Source organism: Salvelinus fontinalis, chromosome 14, assembly GCF_029448725.1.
Source record: "Salvelinus fontinalis isolate EN_2023a chromosome 14, ASM2944872v1, whole genome shotgun sequence".
NCBI classification, from domain to species: Eukaryota; Metazoa; Chordata; class Actinopteri; order Salmoniformes; family Salmonidae; genus Salvelinus; species Salvelinus fontinalis.
Genome location: NC_074678.1, coordinates 32,564,087 through 32,585,799, shown reverse-complemented (window position 1 = coordinate 32,585,799; position 21,713 = coordinate 32,564,087). Strand labels below are relative to the sequence as shown.

The window sequence follows — 21,713 nt, the reverse complement described above, 5'->3', positions numbered from 1 at the left end:
TGGCCAGACTGAACCCCATAAGCCTGCAGTGTCATTTTAAAACTCATGATATGTTGTAATTTCATGTAGTTATAGTGAATCATACATCGGTTTCACTGTACTGTAAAATGGTACTCTTAGTGCCTTGTAAGCGCAAACTGTTCTGCGTGTGTGTGCATGCTTGTGCATCTACCGCCGTATGTGTTTGTTCATTTAACTGACCCCCATCGACTGTAAAACAAGTGGTCTCCACAGCATTAGTTGGCCTGTGTGTGTTTCAACAACAATAGCTTGTTAATGAGGAGGGTTCCCTTCTCTTAGCAGAATTTTTACTTCACTACTTCACTACCGATACCAGGTTTAATATCAAAATACTCGATACCATCAAGATACGCGATACCAAAACGATACTGCGCACTTGATCCAGACAGATATACTCAGCTACTGCTGTTCAATCGTTGGGCATCTTTTGAGTTCGATATCATTACATGTTTTGTAAATATTTCTGAGACATCCATGTATGCATTAATGAATCAATTATACCATCATATCAATGACTTTGGTAAAAACAATCTAACTACATCACAACATAATGATAATCATTTATTTGAATAGTACATCTCTTGATAAACTGGGTAAATTCACAATACATGTGAATGCACATTGTGTGTGCAGGCATTGAGTTTATTTTGGCTGATTTCATGGGGCTACAGATGCCAAACAATGACAAAAAATCTGTTTCCCTTACATTTGGGACTTATTGTATTGTACTGATCAACATTTGCATAGAAGTAGCAATTTCTTATTTTCTAAAAGTGTGTGCTGTCTCTAACCCAGTAATGACGTCATTCACAGGCGTTGCACACGGAGTCAGTTGTTTAAGTGAAGGAGGAGACATTTACATTGGACATTTTTGTCATTTTAGCACACACTCTTCTCCAGAGTGACTTAATGAGTGCGTACATTTTTTTGTATTGGTCCCCCTTGGGAATCAAACCCACAACCCTGTTGTTGCAAGCGCCATGCTCTAGCAACTGAGCCACACGGGATGTGAGGCGGAGATGAGTGAGGGCGATGATTAAGTGAATGAACAAAGTTGTGAAAATCTGCATATTTTGCATTATGGCCACATACAAAGTACTGTTGGTTTCAGCTGTAAGCTGGTAATGAAAACCTACAAAGCTGGACGCTACCTGTAACTTATTGCATTGTAAAGTGTTCCAGCTTTTATGGACATTGTTTTGCGAACAGTAATTAAGTTTCAACATATTTCTACATTCCGTATTTCATTATTTAAATGTGTTAACTTCTGTGCAGCATGAGTGGGGCGCTAAACAGGATGCAGTCCAGACTCCCAGTGCAAGTGGTTCCTTGTCAGTCAGGACAGGCTAGAAAGCTAGCTCAAGCAATGAGAAAGTGGAGCAGGCAAGAGAAATGAACGGTGTGCTTGCGCTATAAGGGGACACTGGCTGCGCTGATAGACAGACTTGATCCTCTCTCAATCAGTATACGACGTGAGACTCATTTGATAGAAGTACCGGAAGTAACACATTCTATTACCGAACCGTTTTTCATTATTCTAGTATCAAAAAAGTAATGAAGTTTCAGATTATCGTGCAAAACTACCTACTCTAGTCCCCTCAGATCAGCCTTCCTCCTCATCCCTTTCACACACCCTTTTTGGAGAAGCATCTGGGATCAGATCTAAATGTACTGGATTACGGGGAAACGCATCATACACTGATCTAGTTTAGAGACACACTGGTAGGATTGTCGAACGTTTGCCTGCCGACAGTACTTAGCACCTATACGGTGTCGACAGCCAATCTCTTTCGTGTTCACACCGTAAAGACCTTGAAGTCGTCAGCCACTCAGCCATGTTAAAATACTCCAATCCAGAAAGTGACAGTAGTGTTGTTTGGCAATGCATTTCCACATGTGTTGCTTAGTTTATGGTCTAGATTCCAATGTTAGCTAGCTGTGCTAATGTTGCTATTTTGTAGAAAGCCCTTACTGATTCTAGCCAGATGGCCACATCTAGATAACTAACTAGCAAGATGACGAAAAACAATTTAATTCACTCTACGTAATCCCATACTGCCATTGCCATCTCATAGGCAAATGTTTAGCTAACGTTAACATATTCGCTATCCAGCACAACATAGCTAGCTAAATACATTGCAATAACACAGGCAGCTGTTTCATGGAAGCTAATCCATTGTGATTTAATAATCATGTCAATACTAGAAACGGTGGTTAGCTAGCTTGTATTTAGTGTTGTGTGCATTGCGTCTGTGCACTCAGCTGGCTACCATCCCATAGCCTACATTGCATATGAAGTGTGACTGGCTCATGACATTTAACCGTGGATGTACGGAGAAAGTTCCCTATTTCCCCCCCCCTTTTTGTTGTCACTCCTGTTGGTTCCCCCATGTGGTGGTTTGTGCTCTCTGGTTGGCTAGAAGCCAAGTTGTTGGCCACTGACGAGCGTTGCGATTCAATAAGTAGAAACGGCAGGTTTGTCGCTATCGGGTCGGCACGCAGCAGGTATCGCTTTTGTTTTAGCAAGGGAAGGAACGGCCTCCCACTGTGATAAGTACCTATCGGCAGTGAGATTCTCTGTGTGTTTCATGCTTACTGTCTCTTCCTTTTCAAAGTAAAAGACCCAATGTTCTGGGTGATGGTTTTGCGTTACCTTGGTTATATGTGCTGTGCCTGCCAATTCTGTTTGGGCTGAAAGATCTCTCTTTCATTGATGAAGAAAAGATGGAAGCCTTGACTTCTGAAACATCACCATGGTTTTGACGTGAAATGTGGCCACAAACCAAGGAATGTCTCTGGTTCTACATGAGAGCTTATAGGAAACTAACTTCTGTAGCCCTTGAATGTGGGCATTCTTGAATTAAAATCATTACGGTTGTTTCCATCAGGGCTGGGCGACATGTCATAAATGTCATATCAAAATGTCATATCACAGTATTTGTCTCATTTGACGTTATTCAACGGTATTTGATGTTTCTGAATAATAAAAGTTCTAAATATGCTTTATGGGTAGTGCATGACCCTAGGATGGCAACAAATTAATTCTAAGTGGTTTTAATGGGCTTTCTCCGTTCTGATTGCTTCATACTGATTTAACCAAACTCAAACCACAAATAATAGGACAACACTGACAGTGAAGTAGTCGTTTGTAGAACATTGCATAGGAATCAAAATCCTATTTTGTAGCCTCTAACTCTGGTACTCGACCAATGCTTGCCATTTGAATTGTTAATTGTTTAAATCCAGAATTCACTTCCAGCATTTTAATACATTTCTTAATTTCCTGCACTAATTTGTTAGCTACACACAGTGTCACTTTTCTTTTGTCTTAGTATGCCTCTATTTCTTCCCAAAATATTTTCCTTGGCAGAATAATTATTTTCCTCTGACTGTGCATTTTTGGCTTATTTTCACCACTAGGGGTAGTTGACCAATTCCCGGCGGTCTTTATTTGGCAAGATTGCCCTCTCAAAGCTAGCAGTTCTCAGCTGTTTCCTACTGGCGATAAAAACAGTGCCATAATTTTTTCAAGTCATTACTGAATTATTTTATGTAGCAAATCAAACATTAAAATACTAGAAGGTAAAGTAAAAATCCCAACTGGTCCATGAATGATTACCAGTGTATATAGCTACTTTTTCCCAATTTACTGCCCAGCCCTAGTTTTACATTTCACAGTTTGAATATGATCTAGAAATGAACACTTTTCTTCAATTATATTATGTTGTGCTATAAATGAACACATGTTCATTAAAACATTCTAATAGATCTAGCGAGATTAAACTGAAAGCAAATAGCGGCAATGATTCCAAATGATATAGACGGGTTGGTTGTTTAGCAACAAAACTGACACGTGTGCAACTATGGGACAAAACAGACGGGGTTAACTTAGATTGTTGACATGTAAACTATATTTCCTCTCCAAATGTTTGAAAAGATTTGCACAAAGATTTGCACAATGAGCACGTGTTGTCTCTCAAATATACAGTTGTTGGTGAGCTAGCTAGCAATTTGGCACATTAGCATTGACAAGAAATTAGTCAGAACACTTCAAAACAAGGCATGGTGTCCAGAACAAGATAAAACTAGCTGGAACGAGCCACCCACAATTCCCCACATGGCAGCTTCTTGTCATTATTGCTAGCTACAGTGCCTTCAGAAAGTATTCACACTGCTTTACTATTTCCACATTTTGTTGTGTTACGGTCGCCTGAATTTAAAATGGATTAAATTTAGATATTGTAACTGGCCTACACACAATAACCCATAATGTCAAAGTAGAATTATGTTTTTACAAATGTTTACAAATTAATTAAAAATTAACAGCTGAAATGTCTTGAATCAATAAGTATTCATCCCCTTTGTTATGGCAAACCTAAATAGGTTCAGGAGTAAAAAATGAGCTTGACAAGTCACATAAGAAGTTGCATGGACTCTGTGTGCAATAATAATGTTTAAGATGTTTTTTTAATTTGACATTTTATGTAACCTTTATTTAACTAGGCAAGTCAGTTGACGGACTACCCCGGCCAAAACCTAACCCGGATGATGCTGGGCCAATTGTGCGCCACCCTATGGGACTCCCAGTCACGACTGGTTGTGGTAGAGCCTGGATTCGAACCAGGGTGTCTGTAGTGACACCTCTAGCACTGAGATGTTGTGCTACTCGGGAGCCCGAGTGACTACCTCATCTCCGGATGTGATCCAGGTTGCATCACATCCGGCCGTGATTGGAAGTCCCATAGAATTTGTTCTTATTTACAATGACGGCCTACCCCGGCCAAACCCTGACAATGTCAGGAACTCCCAATCACGGCCGGTTGTGATGGAGCCTGGATTCGAACCAGGGTGTCTGTAGTGACGCCTCAAGCACTGAGATGCAGGGCCTTAGACCGCTGCGCCACTTGGGAGATACAGACGTCCTTCCTAACTCAGTTGCCGGAGAGGAAGCAAACTGCTTAGGGATTGCACTATGAGGCCAATTGTGACCTTAAAACAGTTACAATTTAATGGCTGTGATAGGAGAAAACTGGGGATGAATCAACATTGTAGTTACTCCACAATACGAACCTAATTGACAGAGTGAAAAGACAGAAGCCTGTACAGAATATAAATATTCCAAAACTGCAAAACATTTGGCAAAGAAATTAACTTTATGTCCTGAATACAAAGCATTATGTTTTGTATTCAGCACATAACTGAGCACCACTCTTTATGTTTTCAAGCATGGTGGTGGCTGCATCATGTTAAGGGTATGCTTGTCATCGGCAAGGACTAGGGAGTTTTTTAGGATAAAAATAAACATAATGGAGCAAATCACAGGCAAAATCCTAGAGGAAAACCTGGTTCAGTAATTTACAACAGACACTGGGAGACAAATTCACCTTTCAGCAGGACAATAACCTAAAGCACTTGGCCAAATATACACTGGAGTATCTTACCAAAACAACATTGAATGCTCCTGAGTTGCCTAGTTACATTTTTTACTTAAATCGAATGGAAAATCTATGACAACTTGAAAACTTGACAGAGCTTGAAGTTTTAACCTCTAACGAGCCTCTACCCCGGATCCGGGAGCACCCCCCCCCCCCCCCCCCCCCCCCCACACTGATTAGCATCGCTAGCATAGCGTCACAATTAAATAGTAGCATCTAAATATCATAAAATCACAAATCCAAGACACCTAATGAAAGATACAGATCCTGTGAATAAAGCCACCATTTCAGATTTTTAAAATGTTTTACAGGGAAGACAAAATATGTAAAACTATTAGCTAACCACGTTAGCAAAAGACATCACTTTTCTAACTCCATCAGTTTCTTACTCCATCAGGTGCTATCACCAATTCGGCTAAACTAAGATATTGATAGCCACTAACCAAGAAAAAACCTAATCAGATGACAGTCTAATAACATATTTATGGTATAGGATAGGTTTTGTTAGAAAAATGTGCATATTTCAGGTAGATTTCATAGTTTACAATTGCACCCACCGTCACAAATGGACTAGAATAAATAAATAGAGCAACGTGTATTACCTAATTACTAATCATCAAACATTTCATAAAAATACACAGCATACACTAATCGAAAGACACAGATCCTGTGAATACAGACAATATTTCAGATTTTCTAAGTGTCTTACAGCGAAAACACAATAAATCGTTATATTAGCATACCACATGTTCAAACATTACCCCAGCATAGATTCTAGCCAAAGAGAGCGATAACGTCAACATTGCCAAAATATATACATTTTTTCACTAACCTTCTCAGAATTCTTCCGATGACACTCCTGTAACATCATATTACACAATCCATATAGAGTTTGATCGAAAATGTGCATATTTAGCGGCACAAATCGTGCTTACACAATGGAAATACTGTCCAACTACTCAAGCAATCTGCCCGGCAGCATCATGATAATACAACTATTTTTATCAAACTATTCATAAACTTGACTAAAAAAATACAGGTTGGCCATGAAATGAAAGATGCATTAGTTATTAATGCAACCGCTAAGTTAGATTTTTAAAATTAACGTTACTAGACATACAGTGTGCGTTACAGACAGACTAGTGCCGCAATAACCGCGTCACTATTTGCCATTATTGAGTTTACATTTTTCCACATAAAAATGGAATAACATCATAAATAGCTCTTACTTTTCGACGAGCTTCCATCGGAATCTTGGCCAAGTGGTACTTTTGTCCAAAAGAATCGTTGCTTGGTTGTAAAACGTTGCATTCAACTTCTGATATAGCAGCTAACTATAGCTAACAATTGCTAACATTAGCTAACGTGTCCAAATCCTCAATACGCAATACTGAGGAAATTCCGAAAAATAGCAATATACTCTCATAATCTGATATAACTCGGTTTCAAATAGCTTCGTTATGATGTTTCTAACACCTATATCAAATTAAATTACAGACTGATATATCTAAAGTTCATTAGTGAGCGTTCGAAAATGGCATCCCCAGGTCTCTCTCTGCGTAAAGTTCAACGACGAAAAGAAGGCGTACCTCACTCCTTGGTCTTTTATAACCTCTGAGAGTTACGTAGGAAGCCCATTCCACTTCTCATTGGTTACTGACATCCAGGGGAAGGCGGGTGCAGTTCGTGTCGTTCCATAGGATATACACACCCCTTTAAACTGAACTGAGATCAGAGCTTCGCTCTCAGACCTTCGCAAAACCTGTCATGGATTTCGCTGTAGAAAGAGTTCTGTTCCACTCAGAGACATAATTCAAACGGCTATAGAAACTAGATAGTGTTTTCTATCCAATAATAACAATAATATGCATATTGTACGATCAAGAATTGAGTAGGAAGCCGTTTCATCTGTAGAGACAATTATGCTAATTTGAAACAGCACCCCCTATAGTCGCAAGAAGTTAAAAGAATAATGGGCAAATATTGTACAATTCAGGTGTGCAAAGCTCTTAAAGACTTACCCAGAAAGACTCACAGCTGTAATCGCTGCTAAATGTGATTCTAATATGTATTGACTCAGGGGTTTGTTTACTTATGTAAATGAGATATTTCTGTATTTCATTTTCAATACATTTCTTAAAATTTCTAAAAACATGTTTTCACTTTGTCATTATGGGGTATTGTGTGTAGATGGGTGAGATTTAAAAATATATTTAATCAATTTTGAATTCAGTCTGGAACACAACAATATGTGGAATAAGTCAAGGGGTATGAATACTTTCTGAAAGCACTGTATCTGACCGTTCAGAATCATAACAAAGCACTGCTTCCTGCCCCATCGGTGCGCGCACATCATTTTCATAACGCTGTCAGCCAACCTGTCTATACAATGCTTGCTGATGTGGCTGAAATCTTTCCAGTGTTTGCGTTACCTGCAGAAAGGCTGTGATATGCAATGCACCATGTTTATGTGTAGATTGGCAGGCTGCCGCCTCGGCTCTAAGTGAACATGGCTAATAAACTCTGTATGAGGGAGGGAGGGAAGAGAGGTATAGGAGGAGAGAAGGAAGGAGTTGAGTGAGAGAAGAGGGAGGGGGAGGAAGAGGAGAGGAAGAGGAACTCAAAGAGTGAGGGAGGGGGACTTGAAGAGAGGGGGATGGTCTCATTGGCTGATCAGGATGGGCTGCCTCTCTGTGATCACTGACATATTTAGACTATTAATCGAGGAGGGGGAGCATGTCTCCATGAATATATTCACGGGGGTTGTGTTGGATCTCTGTTGGTATGTGTCCAAACACACTAGAAGGAATAAACATCTTTAGCTGTGCATGCACATGTGTTAACGTATCCATTTCCAGTAGGTGGCAATGCACAGTGTCACAGAGAGAGATTGAGTTGAGTGAGGGAATTGAAGAGAGGGCAAAAGGGCGGTTGATACCGAATCATCAAAACCAGAAGTTGAAAAAAAGGCGCAGTGACGGAGGAGAGGAGGCACAGAGAGGGGGTCGCAGCACTGCTACAGCACAGCCTGTGGGGGTGGGGAGGCCCTGGGGAGGGAGGGTGCCTGGCTGGGGGAGGGGTGCTGGTAGAGGGGGTAAAACACTGAGGAAACCGCTCAGAGAACAAACCAAACAGCAGTGAACCGTAAGCATGCTTCACTCCTGCAATGAATACTCTCCGCTAAGGAGTCTATTGGGCTTCTTAGCCAACTACTGGAGCCCCTCTCACAACAAAAGGAGGGAGCGAGGGGCTCCATCTCTCTCTGAGGGAGCATGATAGTGGTATTCTCTTTCTTTAAACCTTCATTTAACCTGGCAGGCCAGTTAAGAACAAATTCTTATTTACAATGACGACCTACCCCAGCCAAACACCGGCGACGCTGGGCTAATTGTGCGCTGCCCTATGGGACTCCCAATCACGTCCGGCTGTGATACAGCCTGGAATCGAACCAGGGTCTGTAGTGAATTCTCCAACACTGAGATGCAGTGCCTTAGGCCGCTGCACCATTCAGGAGCCCTTAACTCGGGATATATTTATTTATGTCGATGCTGGTGTGAGTTAGCCCGCTTACATGCATGCTCATGTTAAAGAAAGTGAGAAACATTACCACGGGAAACCTTACCACTGCCCCCTCTCCTCTTTTCCTCTCTTCCCCCATCCCCCTTCCTCCATTACGATCATCCTGTAAGGTAAATATTTACCCGATAGTGTCCAAACAGCAGTTGGTCAGGCCCAGGAAGTGTTGGGGTGCTGGCTGCTTGACGTGTGTGTGTGTGTATGTTTGCCTGCATGTCTCTGTGTTGTGTATTCTAGTCCAGCCCCACCACCAGCCCAGTGAACTCTACTAGGTAGAGTGAGTATGCTGCGGCTGTATGTCTCTCTCAGCCTGTGGTCCGGGGGATGCTGGCCAGGGTGGGTGGACAGAGATGTGGTTTATGGCCAATCTCAGCCTCTCCTACCATACACAAATAACTCCTGCCTTTTACTCAAATAGTGCTCTGTGGTTGCTCGTGACAGAGACATTTTATAGGACAGTGTGTGTGTGTGCCTGGTGGTGTGGCACGCAGAACAGTTTGAATTCCTTGAGTTCTGTAATGGTTACACAGGCAGGAAGGTGATGCGACAGAGGGAGAAAGCTGTTCTGTTTCTCAGCTCTCCTCCCCTGTATTCCTGAAAATGAGTTCCCTCCATTTTTTTACCCTCCTATCTCCCTTTTTCCCATCTTATCCTTATCAGTTCCAAACTACAGCCGTGCCAGCATTCCCTCACTCGTACACTTCGTCCCCTATGTGTCCACACTCTCCTGCAGTCGTTCTTGCTCCCTCTGTTCTGTAGCTCTCTCCTTTCTCTCTCTTCTCTCCTCTATCTTTCTATCTCTCCTCCCTTGTTCATTCTCTCTTTGCCCCAGGCCCTCAAAGGTTCAGGCAGCTCCACAGACCCTCCATTGTCTTGGGAATGCGGTTGCTGCTCTCTCTCCGGGAGGAGCTCTGGGTGCTGTGCTCCTGGGTCCTGATGGCCACAAGGTGACTGACTCTGAACTGAGAAACAGAGACCTGGAGAGGGGGGGTGCAGCGGGACATGTTGGCGCTGCAACCTTTGTCTTAGTGCACTGAAAAGACAGCTGCTGTTTATTAGCAGGTCCCACATTTTTCTCATGGCTCATGAACTCCTTGTCTCAATCCTGTTCCCTCTAGCTCTGTTGGTCCTTAAAGTATATGTTCACACACCTACTAGGTCATTTCCACCTGGGACAATAGCTTTCTAAAAGGCATGTGCATTGTGGGTGAGCACAAGAAAATGAATACCTATGCCTTTTTTGTGTTTCTTCGAAAATCGCTTTGTAAGGTTAAAGGTGGAAGACTCTGAAGACGGTCAACAACAGTTAGCGCCCCCACTGTCTTCACAATAGATGTTCCACACGTACTAACACATCCTCACAAGTGTACTGTTATGTATATGAGCTGAGGGTTAGTCAACAAAGGACTGGTGCCTCTGTTGGGGGTGGGGGGGTGGGGTGGGGGGTGGCAGTGGTGCTCCTGAGTGAAAGCTCGACCCCCGCCCCCTACGCCCCTCTGGATTTGGAGCGGTGTCCTGCTCCCCTGGGAATGCCCTTCCTGCCAGCCAGGCCCGTAATACTCCCCATCTGAAATAGGGTGTCTAGACTGGAACTGGATCAGACTGGACTGACTGGGACCGTTTTAAACGTCTCAGCCTTTAACACGCCCCTCAACCCCAATCTATCTCCCTCCCAATTTGTTTGTGTGGCTTTGTGCAGTTGGAGAGGAGTACTGTATTAGCATTCTCAGATAGCACAGTCAACAGGCCCGAGTTGCTGAAAATGGCCACAACATGCAAGTGATACTAGCACCGCCGCCCCCGAAAGTAGCTCTCAGAAACCACACGGTTGAGAAGACTGCTCTCACCTCTTCCCCTTACCTCTCTCTGTATTCTATATTTACAAAGCTCATTTGACTATTTTACCACATTAGCAGGAATAATATATGGTAATTATTTTATTGTTGCGAGCAATAGACGTCTCGTTTAGGCTTTTAAGGTCCAACCATGTCGCCTTTGGCGTTGTGGAATGTGTGTACCTCTCTCTCTAACTTCCCTGCTCTTTCTTTCTCTTTATTTTTTCCCTCTTTCTCCCTCTCTAAGCCTTCCCTCCCTCCCTCCCTCCTGCAAAAATAAAATGCAGTTGTACAGGGATAGTAAGAGAAAGAGAGAAAGGGGGCGGGGGGGGGGGGGGGGGGGGGGTTGGAGATATTGGTAACCAGGCTGCCAGAAAGTCTTTTCATTTTTAATAAGTCCCATAGGAGGTCTTGCCCATAAAATGTATTATATTATGAAAACCTTCTGGCCTAGATGGGTACTGGGATCCCGGTTTGGTGCTACGCTGGCCCTTTAAGTGTTGGAGAGAGGCAGTATGTCTGAGTGAGGCCTATAAAATGAGCTCTTTGATCAGGCAGCCTGCAGGTAAGGAACAGTGAATCAGAACTGCTGTGATGATCTCATTGACAGACAGGGATTATACAGTTCATTCAGGCTACACTAACTGATGTGTGTGTCTGTGTGTGTGGTATTCAATGCTGTGATGCTGTACTTGTTGGAGATGGTGTTAGTTAATTTATATTGTTTTTTGTTTGATTGTTACCGGGGTTTCGAATTACGTCATGAATTCATTTTGACAAAGACTTTTGAAAAACCATACACGTACTATTCAAACCATATACCGCCATTGACTGAAGTCTTTCTGTCTGTATGTCCCTCCGTCAATACTCAGTGTGTTTCTAGAGTCCCTATCAGAGCAACCCGCATCGGTGGTAACACCTGTGTGAAAGCAGCTGTAAAGGATTTAAAGGAGAGGTGGAGATCAACATCACACATTTGCTGAGCTCCTGTATACAACACACACAGTGGAGTCTCCTAGCGCCAGCCACCCTATTCCCTAATTAGTGGCATTAATAATCTTCAATTAGTCGTGTGTGTGGCTGGTGGCAGTCAGAAGACAGGAGCCTTGTCCTTGTTTAGACTGGAGCTCCATCATGGCAACTTCCTCTAGTGGCTGACACTGGCCTAATGAGGGGAGGAAGAGGAGGAGTGCTCACCGTTCTTCACGCTATGGGGTTGGGGGGGGGGGGGGGGTGCGCGCAGGGTTTGCTGTCCTCACCCCTTAGTAATTAAAGAGCAGGGCCAGCGGGGGGACCTGTGGCTGGCGGTCAGTGGAATGAACAGCAGGGCATCCTCACCGCTGGTCATTAACATCTGACACTGCCAATAAAGGCCTCCACGGCCGTGTGTGTGTATGTGTGTGTGTGTGTGTGTGTGTGCATGACAAGGCCAACAGCAGAATCCGGACACATGTTGCACCCCACTCACGCGTGTTTGTGTCAGTTTCACTTAGGTGTAATTTAACCCTGACACACACGCAGGCTGGGAGAGGTAGCTGCTCCTAAACGCCAACGCAACCAGACTGGAGAGAGGTGTGTTTGTTGTTTTTACACCTGTAATGTGCCACACACACATCCCCAGAGAGTCTGTCACACGTTAACCCTACCAAGAACATTCACACACACTACCATCTCATTCATTACTACCTGCCAGTTGGGCTGCTCTACCACTACCACACATAAATTAGCCAGACACTGACAGATGCACGCTGGCACATTGATGGTTATTGTATGTGTTTGTCTGCTCTCAGCACAAGTGTCAGCCAGTTATTATATCTGCATCAGTGTGTCTGTGATGGGGAGATTGCAAAGCAGCAGGAGACAAAGCAGGTGCTCCAGGGCAAGATGGGTGGTGACAGTTCCCCAGCCGAGATGCCTCCTCCTGGGCTGACCGCTCACAGGGCTGCCTGGGAGGCAGCTGGAGACTCCAGGGGCCCTGTTGTGGGATGCTGACGAGGCAGAGGTGTGGGTGTGGGGAGGGGTCTGGGGATTGGGTTGGACGAGAGGGGCGAGGGGGTTCCCTCTTCCCTCCCTGGCAGATTTGTTTACTGGTAATTAATTTACCTGATTGACACAACAGCTGCTGGAGCAGTGGGATGAAAGCAAGCGGTGTGCTGAGCCGGCCTCCTCTCTCCACTTGTCATGGAGGGCTTTCCTGTGTAGCCAAGTTTGGAGTCAGGTTCCTGAGTTCCTGCACCACGCAGCTCCCGCTCTCCCATTGATTAAAAGGCACATCTGTCAGCCAGCAGCCTCTCCAGCTAATCTTTAAGGAGTTTACTTCAGTGACAGAATGATTGGAGCAGTTGAAGCTGGGACTGAAGAGAGGAGCAGAGTGGGAGAGGTGCGAGCAGAGTGGAAGAGGTGCGAGCAGAGTGGGAGAGGTGCGAGCAGAGTGGGAGAGGTGCGAGCAGAGTGGGAGAGGTGCGAGCAGAGTGGGAGAGGTGCGAGCAGAGTGGGAGAGGTGCGAGCAGAGTGGGAGAGGTGCGAGCAGAGTGGGAGAGGTGCGAGCAGAGTGGGAGAGGTGCGAGCAGAGTGGGAGAGGTGCGAGCAGAGTGGGAGAGGTGATGACAGGCAGCAGTCGCGTGGCCACGAATTCAGTGGTTGGTCATGGAGATTGACTGAGGCTTTCCAGTCCCAGCAGATGCACAGCCAAGCAGTCTGTCTGCCAGCTACACTCTGTTCTACTGACTGCTACTATGGTCTCACTGCTGGCCCAGTGTATGGCTATACCCCCCCCCCCCCCCCCCCCCCCCCCCACACACACAGCACCCTCTATCTGAAATGATTTTATTCCAATCTGTCTGGAGCCTCTCACACCTACTCATCAACCCCAGATTTCTTCTAAATCCTCATCTTCCAAAAAAACTGAACTAGGACTTCTTAGTATTACCATTAATGAACTCAGCCAGTCTGCTGTTCATCTCCAGCTCTGATATTCATATTGTTCCTGTAGCAGGAAGAGAACAGATGTAGCATGGGTGAATAATGTAGGTTTAACACAGTGGCTAAATCCACTCCTGGACTGTGTTTATAGCAGTAGTGTCTGCAGGAGTCGAGCGGTCTCTCTCTTTCTCGCTCTGTGTTTGTGTTGTGGCCAGCCAGCCAGCCAGCAAGTGATCTGTGTTTCCCTGCTTGTCTCAGCAGATAAGACTGGATCTATTACCCCCTGGAACCCAGGTCTAGATCAATGGGGCAGATTGCAACGCTCACTCACTGTCTCATGTCCAGCTAGGCAGCAGGATGGATACTGATAATTAAACAGCGGTAGCTAATTACTTCAGAGTGCTCACAGAACAATCAATGGGTTTGGGTTGGTTGTGTGTTCTTCTTAGGAGGAGATATAAATACAGACCCACTGGAAGGAACCATCATTGACTGTATTATTTATGGATAGAGGGGAGGGAAGGGAGAGTAAGCAGGACGCAGTGCTGCTGCTGCAGAAATACAGGAGAGAGAAGGAGCGGAGACAATGGTGTGTGTGTAAAGGGTTAAATACTGTGGGGGTATTGTGTGCATGTGTTTGTGTGCATGAGAGAGAGGGAGCTAGCGCTTGCAAACAGGCCAGCTATCAAAAGCCACAGGCTCCTTTAAACTCCATCTCTCTCCCGCTCTATCTCTGCTCTCTCTCTCTCTTTCCCACACTCTCTCCCTCCCTCTTCCTCTCTCCCTCTCTTTCTTGCTCCCTGGCCAGGCTGATGATTGACGGCCTGAGGGTTTTAATGGGCACTAGAGAGCAAGAGCTGAGGTCGGGGTTGTCATGGCAACAAGGAGAACAGGCCTTTCGCTGCATTACCTGAGAGTGCAGTGGAGCCTCGCTGGCTGGCTGACTAGCTGGCTGTGTGCTTCAGAAACAGGCTCCCCCCCCCCCCCCCAATCTCTCCTCCCCAACATGAGCAGCCCAGCCTGCCGTCCATGTCAGCTTCTACTGACCAACCGGTCGCCTGCGCTCAGCTCAGCTACCCAGCATGCCACTGATCACACTGCAGATAATGCAGATGAGGCCACCTGTAATTCTCTCTGCTCAGACAGTCTTCTGTCTCTGTCTCTCCATCTGTGTACGTCTGTGTGTTTTTATCTCTGTTTATCTCTGTTTTTATCTGTTTTATCTCAAGTTTGGACACACGTACTCATTCAAGGGTTTTACTTTATTTTTTATTATTTTCTACATTGTACAATAATACTGAAGACATCAACTATGAAATAACACACATGGAATCATGTAGTAACCAAAAAAGTGTTAAACAAATCAAAATATATTTGAGATTATTCCAAGTCACCACCCTTTGCCTTGATGACAGCTTTGCACACTCTTGGAATTCTCTCAACCAGCTTAATCTGGAATGCTTTTCCAACAGTCTTGAAGGAGTTCCCACATATGCTGAGCACTTGTTGGCTTCTTTTCCTTCACTCTGTGGTCCTTCATCAGAGAAAATGACCTTACCCCAGTCCTCAGCAGTCCAATCCCTGTACCTTTTGCAGAATATCAGTCTGTCACTGATGTTTTTCCTGGAGAGAAGTGGCTTCTTTGCTGCCCTTCTTGACACCAGGCCATCCTCCAAAAGTCTTCGCCTCATTGTGCGTGCAGATGCACTCACACCTGCCTGCTGCCATTCTTGAGCAAGCTCTGTACTGGTGGTGCCCCGATCCCGCAGCTGAATCAACTTTAGACGGTCTTGGCGCTTGCTGGACTTTCATTGGCGCCCTGAAGCCTTCTTCACAACAATTGAACCGCTCTCCTTGAAGTTCTTTATGATCCGATAAATGGTTGATTTAGGTGCAATCTTACTGGCAGCAATATCCTTGTCTGTGAAGCCCTTTTTGTGCAAAGCAATGATGATGGCACGTGTTTCCTTGCGGGCAACCATGGTTGACAGAGGAAGAAAAATGATTCCATGCACCACCCTCCTGTTGAAGCTTCCAGTCTGTTATTCGAACTCAATCAGCATGACAGAGTGATCTCCAGCCTTGTCCTCGTCAACACTCACACCTGTGTTAACAAGAGAATCACTGACATGATGTCAGCTGGTCCTTTTGTGGCAGGGCTGAAATGCGGTGGAAATGTTTTTTGGGGATTAATTTGCATGGCAAAGAGGGACTTTGCAATTCATCTGATCACTCTTCATAACATTCTGGAGTATTTGTAAATTGCCATAATACAAACTGAGGCAGCAGACTTTGAAAATTAATATTTGTGTCATTCTCAAAGCTTTTGGCCACAACTGTACACACACACACACACACAGGTAACTGCCAGAATAAAAAGGGTTTTGTTGATGGTGGGGAAAATGCTGTCTTAGGCGCCGCTCCAGAACCTCTCATAGGTGTTCAATTGGGTTGAGATCTGTTGACTGAGACGGCCATGGAATATGGTTTACATAGTTTTCATGCTCATGGCAGCAGCTAATGGGGATCCATAATAAATACAAATAGCCATGGTAGCCAAGATAATGTAAAAAAATAATGGCCTACCCAGCATTTTTATACATGACCCTATGCATGATGGGATGTTAATTGCTTAATTAACTCAGGAACCACCACCTGTGTGAAGGCAACTGCTTTAAATATAATCTTTTATCCCTCATATATATATATATATATATATATATATATATATATATATATATATATATATATATATATATATATATATATATATATATATATATATATATATATATACTCAAGTATTTATATTATTTTGGTATATGTTTTGGTTGAACAATAACCGCTATCCAAAATGTCATGACCGTCAGAGCCCTATGTGTCATAGACCTACCAGGAGTCTGGATGAGACAGTAGTCTGCAATGACAGTTCCCGTGTGCCGCCATCATACCCATTTTTGGTTCAGTCCAGTCTGTGACTACATGGTTCTTCCACTGGCTCGGCCCTGACATGTTTAACATGCGGAGTGCTGCCGTGTTTGTTTCGGAGGGTTTTCTAGCTTCAACATGATGGCAGTAGTGTGTAAATGGCACACGAGGCCAATCAGCCAACATGATGGCTCCACTGTGCTGGACTAACCACTGCCATTGAGTAAATACGTGCTGACAAACTCTGTTAACCACCTCCGCTCACTCACTCCCCTCCCCTCTGCCCTCTCGCCTTTCACTCTGCTCTCCCACTCACTTCCCCCTCTCTCCTCTCTTTCCTTCTCCCACTCTTCTCTTTTTGTTGTTGTTGAAGCTGCAGAGAAAATTATAATCCACCATTTATACAGTCAATATTTTCTTTTGGCTGCTGAATAAAGCAGAAGGTATACAGCCTCTGTTCAGTGGCACCTGGTTCAACTGTATGTAATGAAAACATCTTCTTTACTACCATTATCTTGCAATCTCATCACAGGCCTTTTATATACACTAAGGAGGAGAAGCTGTGTGAGGGTGTTTGTGTGTCATGGGCCGGCCCCTCTGGGTGTGTTCTGCTCTCAGTCCCTGACGGTGCCCGTGGGGCTTACGGCTTCACACCCTCACACCAGGGGTAGCAGCCATTGTGTGTGTGTGCGCGCTTGTGCATGCGCTGTGCCTTGTGGTCCCAGGGCCCGTTAGTGAGTTTCTGGGCCGATAGGGGTCAGGGATGGAGGGGCTGTTTGCTCTGTGGCTGGCTGTGGGGAGGATCTGGTTACAGTGGGGGAGAGGGGAGGAGAGGAGGGGTGGGGGGCTCTGGGCAGCTGTGTAATCCCCTTCACTGGGTGCTGCCTGGTGAATAGACAGCCTGGGAAACACACAACAGACCCAGCCACTGCCTTACATACAGTACATACATTGGGGGAGGGGACTCCAAACCCCATTTAACTGCTTAGGAGAGATTTCACCAGAGCCAGACACATATACTCCATCCATGCCCTGTGTTTTTATTTCTACTCAGCAGAAATGTTCACAGATTCATAGACCGACAGATGCTTGTCTTTTTTTAATATCGTCTTAATGCGGCGACGGAGAAGCAATCTGAGCCAGACATTCATGTTCCAGATAAACGTTACGCTGTAACTGCGTCGTTTTTCTCCGCCAATTCCTCCCGCTGTCTGAAAACGCCAAAACCACCCAAACAATCAATGTCTCGATAATGTCCTTCCTCTTGTTGTAAAAAACACACCAAGCAGTGGAAGCTAGGCCACGTCAGACTCTTGTGGTGAGAGTGTGTATGACGTACAGTACGAGTCAAAAGGTTGGACACACCTACTCATTCAATGGTTTTTCTTTATTTTTACTATTCTACATTGTAGAATAATAGTGAAGACATCAAACTATGAAGTAACACATATGGAATCATGTAGTAACCAATTAAAAAAAAAAAACATTTTAGATTCTTCAAAGTAGCAACCCTTTGCCTTGATGACTGCTTTGCATGCTTGGGGATGGTGTATCGCTGCAGAATGCTGTGGCAGCCATGCTGGTTAAGTGTGCCTTGAATTCTAAATAAATCACAGACAATTTCACCAGCAAAGCACTATCACACCACCTCCATGCTTCATGGTGGGAACCACACATGCAGATATCATCCATTCTCCTACTCTGCGTCTCACAAAAAGACACGGGGGTTGGAACCGAAAATCTCAAATTTGGACTCGTCACCAAAGGACAGATTTCCTCCAGTCTAATGTCCATTGCTCGTGTTTCTTGGACCAAGCAAGTCTCTTCTTATTGGTGTCCTTTAGTAGTGGTTTCTTTGCAGCAATTCGACCATGAAGACCTGATCCACTCAGTCTCCTCTGAACAAGTGATGTTGAGATGTGTCTGTTACTTGAACTCTGTGAAGAATTTATTTGGGCTGTAATTTCTGAGGCTGGAAACTCTAATGAACTTATCCTCGGCAGCAGAGGTAATTCTGGGTCTTCCTTTCCTGTAGCGGTCCTCATTAGAGCCCGTTTCATCATAGCGCTTGATGGTTTTTGCGACTGCACTTGAAGAAACTTTCAGTTCTTGAAATGTTCCGTATTGACTGACCTTCATGTCTTTAAGTAATGACGGACAGTTGTTTCTCTTTGCTTATTTGAGCTGTTCTTGCCATAATATGGACTTGGTCTTTTACCAAATAGGGCCATCTTCCCTGACCACCCCTACCTTGTCACAAATGCATTTCAGGTGACTATCTCATGAGCTTGTTGAGAGAATGCCAAGAGTGTGCAAAGCTTTCATCAAGGCAAAGGGTGGCTACTTTGAAGAATATGAAATATAAAATATATTTTGATTTGTTTAACACTTTTTTTTTTTTTTGGTTACTACATGATTCCATATGTGTTATTTCATAGTTTTGATGTCTTCACTATTATTCTACAATGTAGGAAATTAAGAAAAACCCTTGAATGAGTAGATGTGTCTTTTGTCTGGTACTGTATGTGTATACAGTGTTTTGATCTGTGTTTCTGAGTAGTGTGTGTGTGTGTGTTTCAGAGTACTAAGTGTGTGTGTGTTTCCTTTGTGTTTTACAGAGTGCAGCCGCTGCCCCCAGTCCGGTGATGGGCAACATGCCCCCCAACGATGGCATGCCTGGCGGACCCATGCCCCCGGGCTTCTTTCAAGTAAAACCTCTACTTCTCTCTCTTTGTCCATACCCTCAAACCACACAACATGCTAAGCCTATCCCCCTCTCCACCTCCTTTTTTAGTCTCTAGCTGACCTAATCCCTGTCCAGATGTCTCGCTCTCTCTGTCTGTCTCGCTCTCTCTGTCTGTCTCGCTCTCTCTGTCTGTCTCGCTCTCTCTGTCTGTCTCGCTCTCTCTGTCTGTCTCGCTCTCTCTGTCTGTCTCGCTCTGTCTGTCTGTCTCGCTCTCTCTGTCTGTCTCGCTCTCTCTGTCTGTCTCGCTCTCTCTGTCTGTCTCGCTCTCTCTGTCTGTCTCGCTCTCTCTGTCTGTCTCGCTCTCTCTGTCTGTCTCGCTCTCTCTGTCTGTCTCGCTCTCTCTGTCTGTCTCGCTCTCTCTGTCTGTCTCGCTCTCTCTGTCTGTCTCGCTCTCTCTGTCTGTCTCGCTCTCTCTCTGTCTGTCTCGCTCTCTCTCTGTCTATGTCGCGCTCTCTCTGTCTATGTCGCGCTCTCTCTGTCTATGTCTCGCTCTCTCTGTCTATGTCTCGCTCTCTCTGTCTATGTCTCGCTCTCTCTGTCTATGTCTCGCTCTCTCTGTCTATGTCTCGCTCTCCCTGTCTATGTCTCGCTCTCCCTGTCTATGTCTCGCTCTCCCTGTCTATGTCTCGCTCTCCCTGTCTATGTCTCGCTCTCTCTGTCTATGTCTCGCTCTCTCTGTCTATGTCTCGCTCTCTCTGTCTATGTCTCGCTCTCTCTGTCTATGTCTCGCTCTCTCTGTCTATGTCTCGCTCTCTCTGTCTATGTCTCGCTCTCTCTGTCTATGTCTCGCTCTCTCTGTCTATGTCGCGCTCTCTCTGTCTATGTCGCGCTCTCCCTGTCTATGTCGCGCTCTCTCTTTCTATGTCGCGCTCTCCCTGTCTATGTCTCGCTCTCCCTGTCTATGTCTCGCTCTCCCTGTCTATGTCTCGCTCTCCCTGTCTATGTCTCGCTCTCCCTGTCTATGTCTCGCTCTCCCTGTCTATGTCTCGCTCTCTCTGTCTGTCTCGCTCTCTCTGTCTGTCTCGCTCTCTCTGTCTGTCTCGCTCTCTCTGTCTATGTCTCGCTCTCTCTGTCTATGTCTCGCTCTCTCTGTCTATGTCTCGCTCTCTCTGTCTATGTCTCGCTCTCTCTGTCTATGTCTCGCTCTCTCTGTCTATGTCTCTCTCTCTCTGTCTATGTCTCTCTCTCTCTGTCTATGTCTCGCTCTCTCTGTCTGTGTCTCGCTCTCTCTGTCTGTGTCTCGCTCTCCCTGTCTGTGTCTCGCTCTCCCTGTCTGTGTCTCGCTCTCCCTGTCTGTGTCTCGCTCTCTCTGTCTATGTCTCGCTCTCTCTGTCTGTGTCTCGCTCTCTCTGTCTGTGTCTCGCTCTCTCTGTCTATGTCTCGCTCTCTCTGTCTATGTCTCGCTCTCTCTGTCTATGTCTCGCTCTCTCTGTCTATGTCTCGCTCTCTCTGTCTATGTCTCGCTCTCTCTGTCTATGTCTCGCTCTCTCTGTCTATGTCTCGCTCTCTCTGTCTATGTCTCGCTCTCTCTGTCTATGTCTCGCTCTCTCTGTCTATGTCTCGCTCTCTCTGTCTATGTCTCGCTCTCTCTGTCTATGTCTCGCTCTCTCTGTCTGTCTCGCTCTCTCTGTCTGTCTCGCTCTCTCTGTCTATGTCTCGCTCTCTCTGTCTATGTCTCGCTCTCTCTGTCTGTCTCGCTCTCTCTGTCTATGTCTCGCTCTCTCTGTCTATGTCTCGCTCTCTCTGTCTATGTCTCGCTCTCTCTGTCTATGTCTCGCTCTCTCTGTCTATGTCTCGCTCTCTCTGTCTATGTCTCGCTCTCTCTGTCTGTCTCGCTCTGTCTCTGTGTCTCGCTCTCTCTGTCTATGTCTCGCTCTCTCTGTCTATGTCTCGCTCTTTCTGTCTATGTCTCGCTCTCTCTGTCTATGTCTCGCTCTCTCTGTCTATGTCTCGCTCTCTCTGTCTGTCTCGCTCTCTCTGTCTGTCTCGCTCTCTCTGTCTGTCTCGCTCTCTCTGTCTGTCTCGCTCTCTCTGTCTGTCTCGCTCTCTCTGTCTGTCTCGCTCTCTCTGTCTGTCTGGCTCTCTCTGTCTGTCTCGCTCTCTCTGTCTATGTCTCGCTCTCTCTGTCTATGTCTCGCTCTCTCTGTCTATGTCTCGCTCTCTCTGTCTATGTCTCGCTCTCTCTGTCTATGTCTCGCTCTCTCTGTCTATGTCTCGCTCTCTCTGTCTATGTCTCGCTCTCTCTGTCTA

At 45.2% G+C, this 21,713-nt stretch overlaps 1 protein-coding gene across 1 annotated transcript in view; it reads left to right on the top strand.

Annotated features, from left to right (window-relative positions):
* Window positions 1-21,713, top strand: part of LOC129810660 (single-stranded DNA-binding protein 3) — a 93,084-nt gene that overhangs the window by 54,965 nt on the left and 16,406 nt on the right. The window contains exon 5 of the mRNA XM_055861396.1: window positions 19,336-19,425. Within this exon, the coding sequence (XP_055717371.1) occupies window positions 19,336-19,425 (90 nt within the window). The remainder of the gene's footprint in view (window positions 1-19,335; window positions 19,426-21,713) is intronic.